General features: G+C 50.9%; 1 protein-coding gene across 1 annotated transcript in view; it reads right to left on the bottom strand.

Moving 5' to 3' along the window:
- The window catches only part of cfap44 (cilia and flagella associated protein 44), a 209912-nt gene extending 194678 nt beyond the window's left edge, over positions 1-15234 (bottom strand). Inside the window, exons 1-4 of the mRNA XM_086006122.1 lie at positions 15101-15234; positions 10834-10990; positions 9127-9289; positions 6596-6698 (exon numbers count right to left, since the gene is read on the bottom strand). Of these exons, the coding sequence (XP_085862248.1) occupies positions 6596-6698; positions 9127-9289; positions 10834-10990; positions 15101-15122 (445 nt within the window). The 5' untranslated portion in view covers positions 15123-15234. The remainder of the gene's footprint in view (positions 1-6595; positions 6699-9126; positions 9290-10833; positions 10991-15100) is intronic.
- Positions 15235-15907: the final 673 nt, after the last annotated feature.

Here is a 15907-nt window from a genome sequence, read left to right as displayed (position 1 = left end):
CCTCTGGAGTAGGCAAGAATAACAGGGATTCTTGTCACAATGTGTTTAGAGGTGACAGCGCCATCCTGTGGAGGAAGATGCATTACCATTGCAGCGTTAAGAGCTCAAGGACTTCTCGTATACTCGACAATATCACATAATTTGCGGTCAGCAGCGAAGCAAAGGTGTTCACCGCTGGCCCCGAATTAAGCTTCCCACAGAGATCTCGCGATCTCTGGCGAGAAGCTCGGCTTTTCCGACGTGCAACTGAAATCAGCATAAGTTAATGGGGAATCCCTAACGCAAGCTGCTGTGACATCAACAAGCTGTCTAAGCAGCCAATCACAATGCAGAATTCTCACAGACCAAGAGCCAGGGAATAAGTAAGCTCCTTCAATTCTAACTTTTTCCAAAGAGAGCAAAAAAAATTGGGGCTCTCACATTGGGGGAAAGGTAAACCTAAAATAAAGATGAACAAACTTTTTTTTTTTAATTTAAATTCTCTTAATTTAAATTTTTATTAAAATGGATAATTCTGACACTCCACAAAATTAAAATTAGATTTTCAGGACCATAACGTTTGTTTAGCAGTCAATGTGCTGTTAAAACCCCAGTAACATCCCTAGCTGCCCTTGAGAAGGTGGCGATGAGCTGCAGTCCGTGTGGTGAAGGTGCTCCCACAGTGCTGTTAAGGAGGGAGTTCCAGGAGTTTGACCCAGCGACGATGAAGGATCGGCGATATACTTCCAAGTCAGGATGATGTATTTAACTTGGAGGGGAGCGTGGAGGTGGTGGTGTTCCCATGTGTGTCTGCTGCCCTTGTCCTTCTAGGTGGAAGAGGTCGCGGGTTTGGGAGGTGCTGTCGAAGAAGCCTTGGCGAGTTGCTGCAGTGCATCTTGTAGATGGTACACATTGCAGCCAAGGTACGCCGGTGGTGGAGGGAGTGAATGTATAACGTGGTGGATGGGGTGCCAATCAAATGGCTGCTTTGTCGTGGATAGTGTCGAGCTTTTTGAGTGTTGTTGGAGCTGTATTCATCCAGACAAGTGGAGAGTATTCCATCACACTCCTTACTTGTGCCTTGTAGATGGTGGAAAGTTCTTTGGGGAGTCAGGAGGTGAGACACTCACCACAGAATACCCAGCCTCTGACTTGCTTTTGTAGCCACAGTATTTATGTGGCTGGTCCAGTTAAGTTTCTGGTCAATGGTGACCCCCAGGATGTTGATGGTGGGGGATTCGGCAATGGTAATGCCGTTGAATGTCAAGGGGAGGTGGTTAGACTCTCTCTTGTTGGAGATGGTCATTGCCTGGCACTTGTGTGGCGCGAATATTACTTGCCACTTATCAGCCCAAACCTGAATGTTGTCCAGGTCTTGCTCCATGCGGGCACAGACTGCTTCATTATCTGATGAATTGCAAATGGAACTGAACACTGTGCAGTCATCAGCGAACATCCCCACTTCTGACCTTATGATGGAGGGAAGGTCATTGATGAAGCAGCTGAAGATGGTTGGGCCTAGGCCATTGCCCTGAGGAACTCCTGCAGCGATGTCCTTGGGCTGTGATGATTGACCTTCAACCACCACAACCATCTTCCTTTGTGCTAAGTACGATTCCAGCCAGTGGAGAGTTTTTCCTCCCCGATTCCCATTGGCTTCAGTTTTACTAGGGCTCCTTGATGCCACACTCGATCAAATGCTGCCTTGATGTCAAGGGCAGTCACTCTCACCTCACCTCTGGAATTCAGCTCTTTTGTCCATGTTTGGACCAAGGCTATAATGAGGTCTTGTTGAGATTAGATTATCTCTGGTCTTTCAAATCATCAGGATCGAGTGCAAACCAATATGGTGGGTATGTTGTGTTTAATCGGAGTTACAGACGGATATAACACACTAATTACACAGCAAAAACATACGACCATGACAAGTAGCAGCAGGTCCCGGTCCAGATTGGAGACAGCTGCCTTAAGGGATCTTATGCTTTTCCTCACGTCTTTCTTGTTTATACATTTTGAAGGCCAATCCATCTGAATTCCTCTTACCTCGTCCGTCCTTATCCTCCCTGGTGCAGCCAGTGCGTACCAGGCACAGCCTTGGGCCTTTTAATCAGAGGCTCGTGCTAGAGCTGTCTACTCAGCCAGCCGCTATTCAAACTATTGCCCCCTAATCTAACAGACTATTCTATCCTGAGATGATACGTTAACTCCCATAAATTCCTTCTATTCTATGTTCTTATACTTAATTAACTTCTACATATCTTCACAAGCAGCTGTGTTAAACGAGCTCTAATTCCTAACTTAGCATTCCAATATGGTTATTAATGGGAGAAACATAGGCAGGCATGGGGCCTTAGTTGGCCAAATTAAAGATACAATCAGCAACCTTCCGAGCACACACACAGCAGACAGCTAGCCTGGGAAGCAAGGCCATATGGTGACTGCCACTGTTGGAATGCTCGAACATCCGCAGGGGACTGAAAACATGGGCAAATTGTAAGCATCTATCCATCTAATCTAAAACTAGTCTGAAGACACTTTATCTCAAGCTCTAATACAAGTTTCCAGGAAAATGAAACTTAAGTAGTTCCAGTAAAACACAACTTATACAACTCGCGCTTTAATACAATCATTTAAACACAGTATTATTCACATCACACTTTTATTAGCATAATAACCATATACATTTTAGGTACCCCAATTTCTAACAGTCTGGAACCGAGTGGTCCTGGCGGAAACTGAGCATTGGAGAGCAGGTTATTGGTGAGTAAGTGCCACTTAATAGCTCTGTCAATGACACTTTCCATCACTTTGCTGATGATTGAGAGTACACTAATGGGGTGGTAATTGGCTGGATTTGATTTGTCCAGCTTTTGTGGACTGGACATACCTGGGCAATTTTCTACTTTGTCAGGTAGATGCCAGTGTTGTAGCTGTACTGGAACAGCTTGGCTAGAGGCGCGGCTAGTTCTGGAGCACAAGTCTTCAGCATGACAGCCGGGATGTTGTCGGGGCCCACAGCCTTTGCTGTATCCAGTGCGCTCAGCCGTTTCTTGATATCACATGGCATGAATTGAATTGGTTGAAGACTGGCTTCTCTGATGGTGGGGACCTCAGGAGGAAGCTGGGATGGATCATCCACTCGGCACTTCTGGCTGAAGATGGCTGCAAATGGCTTCAGCCGTGTCTTTTGCACTCACATGCTGGGCTCCACCACCACTGAGGATGGGGATATTCATGGAGCCTCCTCCTCCCGTTAGTTGTTTAATTCTCTACCACCATTCACGACTGGATGTGGCAGGACTGCAGAGCTTTGATCTGATTCGTTAGTTGTGGGATCGCTTAGCTCGGTCTATAGCATGCTGCTTCCGCTTTTTAGCATGCATGTAGTTCTGTTTTTTTGTAGCTTCATTTTTAGGTACACTTGGTGCTGCTCCTGGCATGCTCTTCTACACTCCTCATTCAACCAGGGTTGGTCCCCTGGCTTGATGGTAATGGTAGATTGAGGGATATGCTGGGCCATGAGGGTACAGATTGTGGTGGAATACAATTCTGCTGCTGCTGATGGCCCACAGCACCTCATGGATGCCCAGATTTGAGCTGCTAGAACTGTTTTGAATCTATCCCATTTAGCACAGTGGTAGTGCCACATAACACGATGGAGGGTGTCCTCAGTGTAAAGTCTCCACAAGGACTGTGCGGTGGACACTGCTGCCAATACTGTCAAGGACAGATGCAACAGTGAGAGGTAGATTGGGGAGGATGAAGTCAAGTAGGTTTTTCCCCTCGTGTTGGTTCTCTCACTACCTGCCGCAGGCCCAGTTTGGCAGCTATGTCCTTCAGGACTTAGCAAGCTCAGTCAATAGTGGTGCTACTGAGCCACTCTTGGTGATGGATATTGAAGTCCTCCACCCAGAGTACATTCTGTGCTTTTGCGACCCTCGGTGCTTCTTCCTAGTGGAGTTCAACGTGGAGGAGTACTGATTCATCAGCTGAGGGAGGGTGGTAGGTGGTAATCAGCAGGAGGTTTCCTTGCCCATGCTTGACCTGATGCCATGAGACTTCATGGGGTCTACAGGAGTCAATGTTGAGGACTCCCAGGGCCACTCCCTCCCAACTGTATCCCACTGTGCCGCCACCCCTGGTGGGTCTGTCCTGCCAGTAGGACAGGACATACCCAGGGATGGTGAGGGAGGAGTTTGGGACATTGGCTGAAAGGTATGATTCTGTGAGTATGACTATGTCAGGCTGTTGCTTGACTAGTCTGTGGGACAGCTCTCCCAATTTTAGCACAAGTCCCCAGATGTTGGTGAGGAGGACTTTGCAGGGTTCACTGGGCTGGGTGTGCCTTTGCCGTGTCCGAATCCGGTGACTAGGTCGATGCCAGGTGGTTTGTTCGGTTTTATTCTTATTATTGTTTTTCATAGCAGTTTAATACAACTGAGTGGCTTGCTAGGCCATTTCAGAGGGCAGTTAAGAGTTAACTACATTGTTGTGGGTCTGGTGTCACATAAAGGCCAGACCAGGTAAGGACGGCAGATTTCCTTTGCGAAAGGACATTAGTGAACCAGATGGGTTTTTACGACAATCCGATACTTTAATGGCCTCTTGGTATATGGTGGTGGGTGGCATGGTGTGTTGTGGTGGTGGGTGGCACGGAGTGCTGTGGTGGTGGGTGGCACGGAGTGCTGTGGTGGTGGGTGGCACGGCGTGCTGTAGTGGGCGTGGGTGGCACGGTGTGCTGTGGTGGGCGTGCTGTGGTGGGCGTGCTGTGGCGGTGGGTGGCACGGCGTGCTGTGGTGGTGGGTGGCACGGCGTGCTGTGGTGGTGGGTGGCACGGCGTGCTGTGGTGGTGGGTGGCACGGTGTGCTGTGGTGGTGGGTGGCACTGCGTGCTGTGGTGGTGGGTGGCATGGCGTGCTGTGGTGGTGGGTGGCATGGCGTGCTGTGGTGGTGGGTGGCATGGCGTGTTGTGGTGGTGGGTGGCACGGTGTGCTGTGGTGGTGGGTGGCATGGCGTGCTGTGGTGGTGGGTGGCACTGCGTGCTGTGGTGGTGGGTGGCATGGCGTGCTGTGGTGGTGGGTGGCACTGCGTGCTGTGGTGGTGGGTGGCATGGCGTGCTGTGGTGGTGGGTGGCATGGCGTGTTGTGGTGGTGGGTGGCACGGTGTGCTGTGGTGGTGGGTGGCACTGCGTGCTGTGGTGGTGGGTGGCATGGCGTGCTGTGGTGGTGGGTGGCATGGCGTGTTGTGGTGGTGGGTGGCACGGTGTGCTGTGGTGGTGGGTGGCACGGCGTGCTGTGGTGGTGGGTGGCATGGCGTGCTGTGGTGGTGGGTGGCATGGCGTGTTGTGGTGGTGGGTGGCACGGTGTGCTGTGGTGGTGGGTGGCATGGCATGTTGTGGTGGTGGGTGGCACGGTGTGCTGTGGTGGGCGTGCTGTGGTGGTGGGTGGCACTGCGTGCTGTGGTGGTGGGTGGCGTGCTGTGGTGGGCGTGCTGTGGTGGTGGGTGGCACGGTGTGCTGTGGTGGGTGGCACGGCGTGCTGTGGTGGTGGGTGGCATGGCGTGTTGTGGTGGTGGGTGGCACGGTGTGCTGTGGTGGGCGTGCTGTGGTGGTGGGTGGCACTGCGTGCTGTGGTGGTGGGTGGCACGGTGTGCTGTGGTGGGTGGCACGGCGTGCTGTGGTGGGCGTGCTGTGGTGGTGGGTGGCATGGCGTGTTGTGGTGGTGGGTGGCACGGTGTGCTGTGGTGGGCGTGCTGTGGTGGTGGGTGGCATGGCGTGTTGTGGTGGTGGGTGGCACGGTGTGCTGTGGTGGGCGTGCTGTGGTGGTGGGTGGCACTGCGTGCTGTGGTGGTGGGTGGCACTGCGTGCTGTGGTGGGCGTGCTGTGGTGGTGGGTGGCACTGCGTGCTGTGGTGGTGGGTGGCACTGCGTGCTGTGGTGGGCGTGCTGTGGTGGTGGGTGGCACTGCGTGTTGTGGTGGTGGGTGGCACGGCGTGCTGTGGTGGTGGGTGGCACGGCGTGCTGTGGTGGGCGTGCTGTGGTGGTGGGTGGCACTGCGTGCTGTGGTGGTGGGTGGCACGGTGTGCTGTGGTGGTGGGTGGCACTGCGTGCTGTGGTGGGCGTGCTGTGGTGGTGGGTGGCACGGTGTGCTGTGGTGGTGGGTGGCACTGCGTGCTGTGGTGGGCATGCTGTGGCGGTGGGACAGGAGCCACCAATGGCTGCAGGCTACATTTTGCTGGGGTTGCAGGAAAAATGTGAACCTCAAGTTCCCTTCCCATTCCCTCTCCCAATCTCTAGTGTTTCCACCAAGAACAACAACAACACCAACAAGCGATGATATAGTGTCTTTTAACGCAGTAAAACGTCCCGAGGCACACCACAAGGGCGTTATCAGACAAAATTTGACACCAAGCCACATAAAAAGGTATTAGGACAGGTAACCAAAAGCTTGCTCCAAAAAGTAGGTATTAAGGAGTTTCTTAAAGGAGAGGAGAGAGGAAGAGAGGCAGAAAGATTTAAGGAGGGAATTCCAGAGCTCAAGGCCTAGGCAGCTAAAGGCACTGCTGCCAATGGTAGAACAAAGGAAAAGGTCAGAATTGACTTCACAGGATTGCACTCACCTCGCAGGATTCTGTACGGCTTCAGGGAAGGATATTCATAGATGATGATATGAGGCTTGAAGCCCTTTTCCCCTACAGCAAAATAGTTTCCGCTTGGATGAACCTAGGTGTGAACAATAAAACAGGAATTAGCTGCATTAACTGGATGAAAAGAAGTACCTGTCCTGTGACTGTGCCAAGAATCCCTGCTTTTGCACTGAGTTTTTTTAAGTTCTTCCTGATACTTGTTTAAGTTCATTTTCCACTATTTAAATCTCTTCCCTCTGGTTCTAGTTCACCAGCTCACTCAAATAGTATTTGCAGTTTATGCAGACTAATATGTTGTAACCCCAGTGAGGTCCCACCTTCTCTCTCAACTAGAATTTGAGCTTCTCGAATGCTTCCTCACCCCTTTTACACTAGGATTAGTTTGGTTGCTTTCCTCTGTCCTTTGTCAAATGATTGTGCATCTTTTTGTAATGTGGTTCCCTGAACTCCAAGTGTCAACTCGCCATCATATTGTAAACTCTCAGCATGACTTCTGAGGGTTATAATTCAATTGTTTTGGCTTTATAACTTAAACGCCTATTAAGCTTTTTCAATTGTTTCACAATTACCAACCCAGGCCCTTTCTAAACCTCTCTATACAAATTCAATTTGATTCATGGTATATTTATGATTCAGATACATTTGCCAATATCTGCCCATTGTGTAGCCAATCTAAGAAAAAACAAACTTGCATTTATATAGCTCCTTTCACATCCTGACTGTCCCAAAGTGCTTCACACTTGCTTGACGAACCTGATTGAATTTTTTGAAGAGGTGACTAAAGTAGTCGACAGTGGAATGTCTATGGATGTTTTTTTATATGGACTTCCAGAAGGCGTTTGATAAAGTCCCTCATAACAGACTGCTAGCTAAAGTTGAAGCTCACAGAATTGAATGAAAATTATTGACATGGTTGGGAAATTGGCTGAGCGGCTGGAGACAGGCAGTAGGGATAATGGACAGATACTCTAATTGGCAGGATGTGACTAATGGTGTCCCGCAGGGATCTGTGTTGGGGTCTCAACTATTCACACTATTTATAAATGACTTAGATGATGGGATAGAAAGATACATATCCAAGTTTGCTGATTACACAAAGATAGGTGGCAGTGTAGATGGAAGCATAAAATTACAGAGATATTAATAACTGTGGCAAATGGATTTCAATGTAGGCAAGTGTGAAGTCATCCACTTTGGACCAAAAAGGGATAGAACAGGGTACTTTCTAAATGATGAAAATTTAGAAAGAGTGGGGGTCCAAAGAGACTTGGGGGTCCATGTACATAGATCATTAAAATGTCATGGACGGGTACAGAAAATGATCAAAATTGCTAATGGAATGCTGGCCTTTATATCTAGAGGACTAGAATACAAGGGGGTAGAAGTTATGCTGCAGCTGTACAAAACCCTGGTTAGACCACACCTGGAGCACTGGGAGCAGTTCTGGGCACCACACCTTAGGAAGGATATATTGGCCTTGGAGGGACCATAGCGTAGTTTACCAGAATGATACCAGGACTTCAAGGGTTAAATTACGAGGAGAGCTTACACAAACTAGGGTTGTATTCCCTGGAATTTAGGTGGTTATGGGGTGATCTGATCGAAGTTTTCAGGATATTAAGGGGAACTGATAGGGTAGATAGAGAGAAACTATTTCCGCTGGTTGGGGATTCTAGGACTGGGGGCAGAGCCTAAAAATTAGAGCCAGACCTTTCAGGAGTGAAATTAGGAAACACTTCTACACACAAAGGGTGGTAGAAGTTTGGAACTCTCTTCTACAAATGGCAATTGATGCTGGGTCAATGGTTAATTTAAAATCTGAGATTGATAAGATTTTTGTTAACCAAAGGTATTAAGGGATACGGGGCAAAGGCGGGTATATGGGGTTAGGTCACAGATCAGCCATGATCTCATTGAATGGCGGAAAAGATTCGAGGGGCTAAATGGCCTCCTCCTGTTCCTATGTTCCTACAACCAAGAACCACTTTTGAACTGCAGCCACTGTCGTGATGTAGGGAAAAGCACTAGTGAATGTGGACAGCAAGATCCAAGGCACTAATTGAGGGATATTGGTCAGGGTACTGGGAGGATTCCCTTACTCTTCTTCAAAATAGTGCCGTGGGATCTTTTACATCCCCGAGGGGGCAGACGGGGCCTCAGTTTAACATCTCATCCGAAAGGTGGCCCCTCCCGACAGTGCAGCACTCCCTCAGCACTGCACTGGGAGTGTCAGCCTGGATTACGGGCTCAAATCTCTGAATGATACAATTTCAAAATACCTCATACCTTATTAAACAACAATGAATTAAGTATTTAATAGTCCAATGTGATAAGGCACCATAGAAACACTAGTATTATTTAGTGATCTCAGCACAAATTAAACAAATACCTTTGCTTGTTTCAAAGGTAACAATGACCAAGCTGGATATATGCATATAATTAAAGCATTTTGCACTATGGTATATTTACAGTGTTTTGGGGATGGAGGGGGGATTAAACATTACCATCACAATGCCAATGCCTCCTCCACTGTTGCTTCGAATATACTTTTGCTCCTTGGTCTTAATATTCATGAGGATTACCAGGTTACCAGCCACAAACATTACGGTTTGCTCATCCATGAGCTGAATGTTCACTCGCCGAGTGCAGTCGTAGCCGAAAGAATATCTGGGATCAAAAATGGTCAAGGCAGACAAGAGTTAACAGAAGGCAGAGGGTGGAAAACAAACTTCAATAGATTCAACTGACCCTATGATCAATTACATTTATTGTATACTGGGATTAATTTGGGAAATAGATTACATTTACTGTACATGGATTAATTTGGGAAATAGATTACATTTACTGTACATGGATTAATTTGGGAAATAAATTAAATTTACTGTACATGGATTAATTTGGGAAATAAATTAAATTTACTGTACATGGATTAATTTGGGAAATAAATTAAATTTACTGTACATGGATTAATTTGGGAAATAAATTAAATTTACTGTACATGGATTAATTTGGGAAATAAATTAAATTTACTGTACATGGATTAATTTGGGAAATAAATTAAATTTACTATACACTGGGATTACAATGTTCTGACACAATGGCCACGATTTCGCCATCTGTGGCGAGTCCGGTGCGGCACTCTGCACCCATCTTCATCCCGCCTCCTCCAAGTGACTTTGCCCTGATTGGGCTTGTTAAGCCTGCCCTGCGAGGTTCCCGGCCAATTAAAAGAAAGCAGGTCTGATGACATCATCTGATGACGCATCAGCAGCCAGCTTCCTTAAAGGGGCCATGTCCACATTGATTTTGACAGTGGTGCGGTCAGTGTTCTGCAGCATTGAGGTGCTGAAAACACTGACAATGACTGCACAAAGGTGCACGGCTGCACCAAGGCTCTCCCATGACTCCCTCTATATGCTTATGGAGGGAGTCACAGCACGCAGGGAGGTTCTCTTCCCTTCCAATGGGCAGAAGACACCTCCCCAGGACACCAACGCAGCCTGGTTGCACATTGCACAGGAGGACAAGTCGGGATGTTGTCAGCAGGACCTGGCTGCAGTGGCGCAAACCTTTCAATAATCTCAGTAGATCACGAAACATTACTGCAAAGCCATACTCAACCTCATCCTGCTGTGCCACTCATCATATCCCCATCACTCTGCCTTCCCTACCCTACTCCTGCACATCCTTACTCACACCAACTTACCTTGCACCTCCACCCATCCCTCTCTATCTACATTATCACTTCCCCATCTCACTAGCCACCTCACATTCACCCTCATCCTAATCCAAACATACCAACTAACACACAAGGGTAGGCACTTGGGTGTTTTAGCCAATGTTCATGTAAACTTTTGGTAATGTGTTGTCAAGCATTGAAATCCTTATTGTCACCACTTTGCCTTCTTGGACAGATTTGTGTGCACCTTTGGAAACGTCTTAGTGAGTTGCAGTGAATGGTGAGACATAACGGTACCCCCCGCAATGGTCATGAGTGTGAAAGGAATGGCTTGGATATTGTAGGGATGCTTTATGGTGTTGATGTGGGGTGGTGCCAACCTGGCGCATCATGTGGCAGCCAGGGTGTACAGTGTTAAGTGAAACAAATCTGGACATGGTGAGGCCATCGCTGGTGTCCCGGGCAGCAATGTGGTCGGGTGCTGATGCCCTATGTTTGTGCAGAGTGCTTCTGCTGTTTTAATAAAGGATACATAAAGATGAGGAGATTTTCTGGAATCCCTGACTCTGGTGAGATGAACGGCTTTGAATATAGATCCTCATAGTCATAGAAGAAGTCATCTAACAGTATTCTTTCTTCTGGCTTTTTGCTCGTTTCTTTCTCCTCCTCCTCCTCCTCTGCAAGTTGCTCTGTAATTAAACAACACCATGCGTTTGGTTCTCCTGCAAATGCTGCTCACATATTTCAGTTATACTTCCTAATGCTGTTGATGCACAGCCAAGCCACCTATCAGATAATGAGCACAAGTTCCAGACCTAGACTGGGATGAAGACACTGCCTCCATTCTTCAGACAGCACCAGGAGTAAGTGCAAAAACCACAGGGACGACAGGCCTTTAAACCAGATAGGAAGTGATTTTCCGCTGAGCTCATCGGAGTTGTGCAGAAATATCAGGCAATCCCAAGTGGAAAACTAGGTGGAGTTGGGTTTTGCCGGAGCTCCAGCCACATTATATCACATGCAATTTGGGGAGCATGGAGATCCAGCGTTTCGATGTCTCTGCTCCAAACAGCTTCATTTAAACATTCATATTGAACAAGGGCACTCTGGAGGCCATTTCCCACCACTCTGGATGCAGGATGTCATTTCTAAATCACTCCGCTACAAAATGGGCACCCAGAGCTGCTCGGTGACGGTAAGCAGGTCAAGGTGTTCATATCAGGTAAGGGTATCAAAGGATATGGAGCAAAGGCGGGTAAATGGAGTTGAGGTACAGATCGGCCGTGATGTGTCTGAATGGCGGAACAGGCTAAAGGGGCTGAATGGCCAACTCTTGTTCCAATGTTCCTGGGTGAAGACACAGTATTTTGGTGTATTTCAGCCATTTCTTAACCTTTCTTCCTCATTTTTTTTCTGGATACACTTAAGTTGCCACAAGCCTTTGTGCCAATTTAATTTGCCTTCAGTGCTATTACTGGTGCCAATGGGTTTCCCAATGGGAGTCCCTTATCTGAGGGGTTTGGAAGAGGTGGAGGACCAATGGAAGAATGCCAGGCAGGTCAGGCTGCGCTCATCTGCCAGGACCTGAATACTCACATCTGCAAATAGAGGTCAACACACCTTTGGCAGACCACTAGTGCACAAGGAAGCTTCTTTTCCTTGGGTAGAAACTGGGGCAGAACCTCCAAAGGCACCACTATATGTGAATGCTTGACTAACTGGAATGTTAGATAGCTCTTCAGAAGCACCCCAATCACACTTTGCCTGCTTCCCGTGGCCCTGCATGAAAGACGACATGGCAGTGTGTGCCACATCCAGTACCCAGACTGCCTCCACACGGCGAGGTGCCACCATCCTGATCTGCAGGCACTGGGGCAAATCAACCTGGTAACAACCATGAGGGCTTCAGAGAGGCAGAGCTGTGCCGTCTCCTGCAAAGGCACCTGCAGCTACTCTGCAGCGTAGGGCTGGCACATCCAGTGACAGCAATGATCAGCTGTGGCCTAAAAATTGGCTGCTCCTCCTTGCAGACGTGCTGGCCTATGGGGATGGTGCAGCAGCGTGGCGCAGAGGGCAACCCTTCTGGCCCCACCTCACGCACGACTCCCTCCACTTCACCAGCCTTCAAACAGGGGGGTCAGAGGCTGGGATGCTTCGCCATTTGCCAGCAAGCTCGTGCCTGCACCTTGGGCTTGCGTTCCCTGTCTCTTAATTCCCTGCCCCTGCAAAGAAAATACAGGCTGAAAATTGATTGAGAAGCCTTCCGAGTCTTTCCAAAGGCCGGCAGAATTTTTCTCGTCATACTTTGACAATTTGCTGCATACTTCCAGCATTTTCTATTTTAGTGAAAAAAACTATATAACTGCATAAAGATCTCTGTGTATTCAGCTGCAAGGACCAGGTAATCTTCCCATGTAGTATGGATCTGTATTGTGCCAGGCCCCATTTATGTGAATCCTGCCTGTTCCACTATCCAAAACTTCTTACGAGACATTTTTTAAATGGGGGAAAAGAATCACCCAGAGCATTTGTAAATTACGTGAATGCCAGTGCTGGTTGGTGCCACCTTTTGTATATAACGGATACTACTCTATGATTGCTATCTGAAGATGGACCTTTTCTTTTCTGGGATTGGACTATGCTGACTATTTGTAAACAATTTCAGCTTAAGATACAAAACTTCAGAAATCAACTGACCGACAGAGCTCCGCCCCTGGGCCCACCGACCGAGCTCCGCCCCCTGGGCCCACCGACAGAGCTCCGCCCCATGGCCCGCCGACAGAGCTCCGCCCCCCGGGCTGACCGACAGAGCTCCGCCCCCCGGGCCCACCGACAGAGCTCCGCCCCCCTGGGCCCACCGACAGAGCTCCGCCCCCCTGGGCCCACCGACAGAGCTCCGCTGCCTGGGCCCACCGACAGAGCTCCGCCCCCTGGGCCCACTGACCGAGCTCCGCCCCCCGGGCTGGCTGACAGAGCTCCGCCCCCTGGGCTGACCGACTGTGCTCCGCCCCCTGGGCCCACTGACAGAGCTCCGCCCCCTGGGCCCACTGACAGAGCTCCGCCCCCTGGGCCCACTGACAGAGCTCCGCCCCCTGGGCCCACCGACAGAGCTCCACCCCCTGGGCCCACTGACCGAGCTCCGCCCCATGGCCCGCCGACAGAGCTCCGCCCCCCCGGGCTGACCGAGAGCTCCGCCCCCTGGGCCCACCGACAGAGCTCTGCCCCCTGGGCCCACCAACAGAGCTCCGCCCCCTGGGCCCACCGACAGAGCTCCACCCCCTGGGCCCACTGACCGAGCTCTGCCCCCCAGGCTGGCTGACAGAGCTCCACCCCCTGGGCTGACCGACAGAGCTCCGCCCGCTGGGCCCACCAACAGAGCTCCGCCCCCCTGGGCCCACCGACAGAGCTCCGCCCACCTGGGCCCACCGACAGAGCTCCGCCCCCTGGGCCCACCGACCGAGCTCCGCCCCCCCGGGCCCACCGACAGAGCTCCACCCCTGGGCCCACCGACCGAGCTCCGCCCCCTGGGCCCACCGACAGAGCTCCGCCCCATGGCCCGCCGACAGAGCTCCGCCCCCCGGGCTGACCGACAGAGCTCCGCCCCCCGGGCCCACCGACAGAGCTCCGCCCCCCTGGGCCCACCGACAGAGCTCCGCCCCCCTGGGCCCACCGACAGAGCTCCGCTGCCTGGGCCCACCGACAGAGCTCCGCCCCCTGGGCCCACTGACCGAGCTCCGCCCCCCGGGCTGGCTGACAGAGCTCCGCCCCCTGGGCTGACCGACTGTGCTCCGCCCCCTGGGCCCACTGACAGAGCTCCGCCCCCTGGGCCCACTGACAGAGCTCCGCCCCCTGGGCCCACTGACAGAGCTCCGCCCCCTGGGCCCACTGACAGAGCTCCGCCCCCTGGGCCCACCGACAGAGCTCCACCCCCTGGGCCCACTGACCGAGCTCCGCCCCATGGCCCGCCGACAGAGCTCCGCCCCCCCGGGCTGACCGAGAGCTCCGCCCCCTGGGCCCACCGACAGAGCTCCGCCCCCTGGGCCCACCGACTGAGCTCCACCCCCTGGGCCCACTGACCGAGCTCCGCCCCCCGGGCTGGCTGACAGAGCTCCACCCCCTGGGCTGACCGACAGTGCTCCGCCCCATGGCCCGCCGACAGAGCTCCGCCCCCCTGGGCCCACCGACAGAGCTCCGCCCACCTGGGCCCACCGACAGAGCTCCGCCCCCTGGGCCCACCGACCGAGCTCCGCCCCCCGGGCCCACTGACAGAGCTCCGCCCCCTGGGCCCACTGACAGAGCTCCGCCCACCTGGGCCCACCGACAGAGCTCCGCCCCCTGGGCCCACTGACAGAGCTCCGCCCACTGACAGAGCTCCGCCCCCTGGGCTGACCGAGCTCCCCCCCCGGGCCCGCCGACAGAGCTCTCGGTGATCACTGTAGAACCGGCTCCCACAGCAGCATTTGGTGCCGGATGCGTCAATCGTCTTCTGCACCAAAGCTGGTTCTGACTCATTCAGGGAATGTGCAACATGTCAAAACACTATATAAAAGGAACAGGCCGAGGAATCATACACACAATGATTCATCAGTGCTGTAATATCTAAAATATCAGCTTCATCACTGTCACCATTGTTAACCCTGCTCATTCCTGGTGGTGTACAGACAATGTGAAAAGGAACAAATAAGTGTGTAAAGCCACCAATTTAAGTTGAAAGAGACTGAAATAGAAGTTTACAGCCTCCCGGAATGAAATACAACAGGAAATCTTAAAAGACAGACACAAAGGTAATGGGCTTTCACCTCCTTCTTCAGTCTCGGCCATTGTTTCATCGCCTTGCACATTATTTTCATCCTTCTGGTCACCATCTGGACCATCAGAAACAAGGGACCCAGTGGTTAACTCCTCCACTTTTTCCTCTTGGAATTGTGACAAACAAAAAGGAGGAAATCTTTAATATACTGTAACAATCAACAAAGGGCATCACACACTGACCCGACATCCACACACCACAATTTCACTTTCAGTTACAGGGATCTACTCTCTTAAAATCGGGGTATCCTGTCACCAGTAAACCTGCCTTATGTACATTTCAATGTTCACTGTGTCCACACCTGGGTCACATCTGGGAACGCTCCTTCTACCGTTTTGACGCAGATTTTCCCCTTAATGTGACAGCCTCTGACCTGGAATGCTTTAAGAAGGGCACGGCACCATCACGCAGTTGCCAGGTCTGATCATTGGATAGCACTGCAGAAGTACTTCATTGGCTGCAAAGTGCTTTGAGGCGCCCGGTGGTCATGAAAGGCACTATATAAATGCAAGTCTTTCTTTCTCATAGGACAGCCCTCTCATCCCAGGAATCAATCTAGTGAACCTTTGTTGCACCGCCTCTATGGCAAGTATATCCTTCCTTAGATAAGGAGACCAAAACTGTGCCCAGTACTCCAGGTGTGGTCTCACCAAGGCCCTGTACAATTGCAGCAATTCCTTACTCTTATACTCCAACCCCCTTGCAATACAATACAATAATACAATACAAATCGCTTTATTGGCATGATAAGGTACATCTTATGTTGCCAAAGCATCAAAATACATTTATGGTTGAA

The sequence above is a fragment of the Somniosus microcephalus genome, chromosome 14 (genome assembly GCF_052327205.1).
Source record: "Somniosus microcephalus isolate GS21.2 chromosome 14, FLI_Smic_1.0, whole genome shotgun sequence".
Taxonomy (NCBI): domain Eukaryota; kingdom Metazoa; phylum Chordata; class Chondrichthyes; order Squaliformes; family Somniosidae; genus Somniosus; species Somniosus microcephalus.
This window is presented reverse-complemented; position numbering and strand designations above follow the sequence as displayed.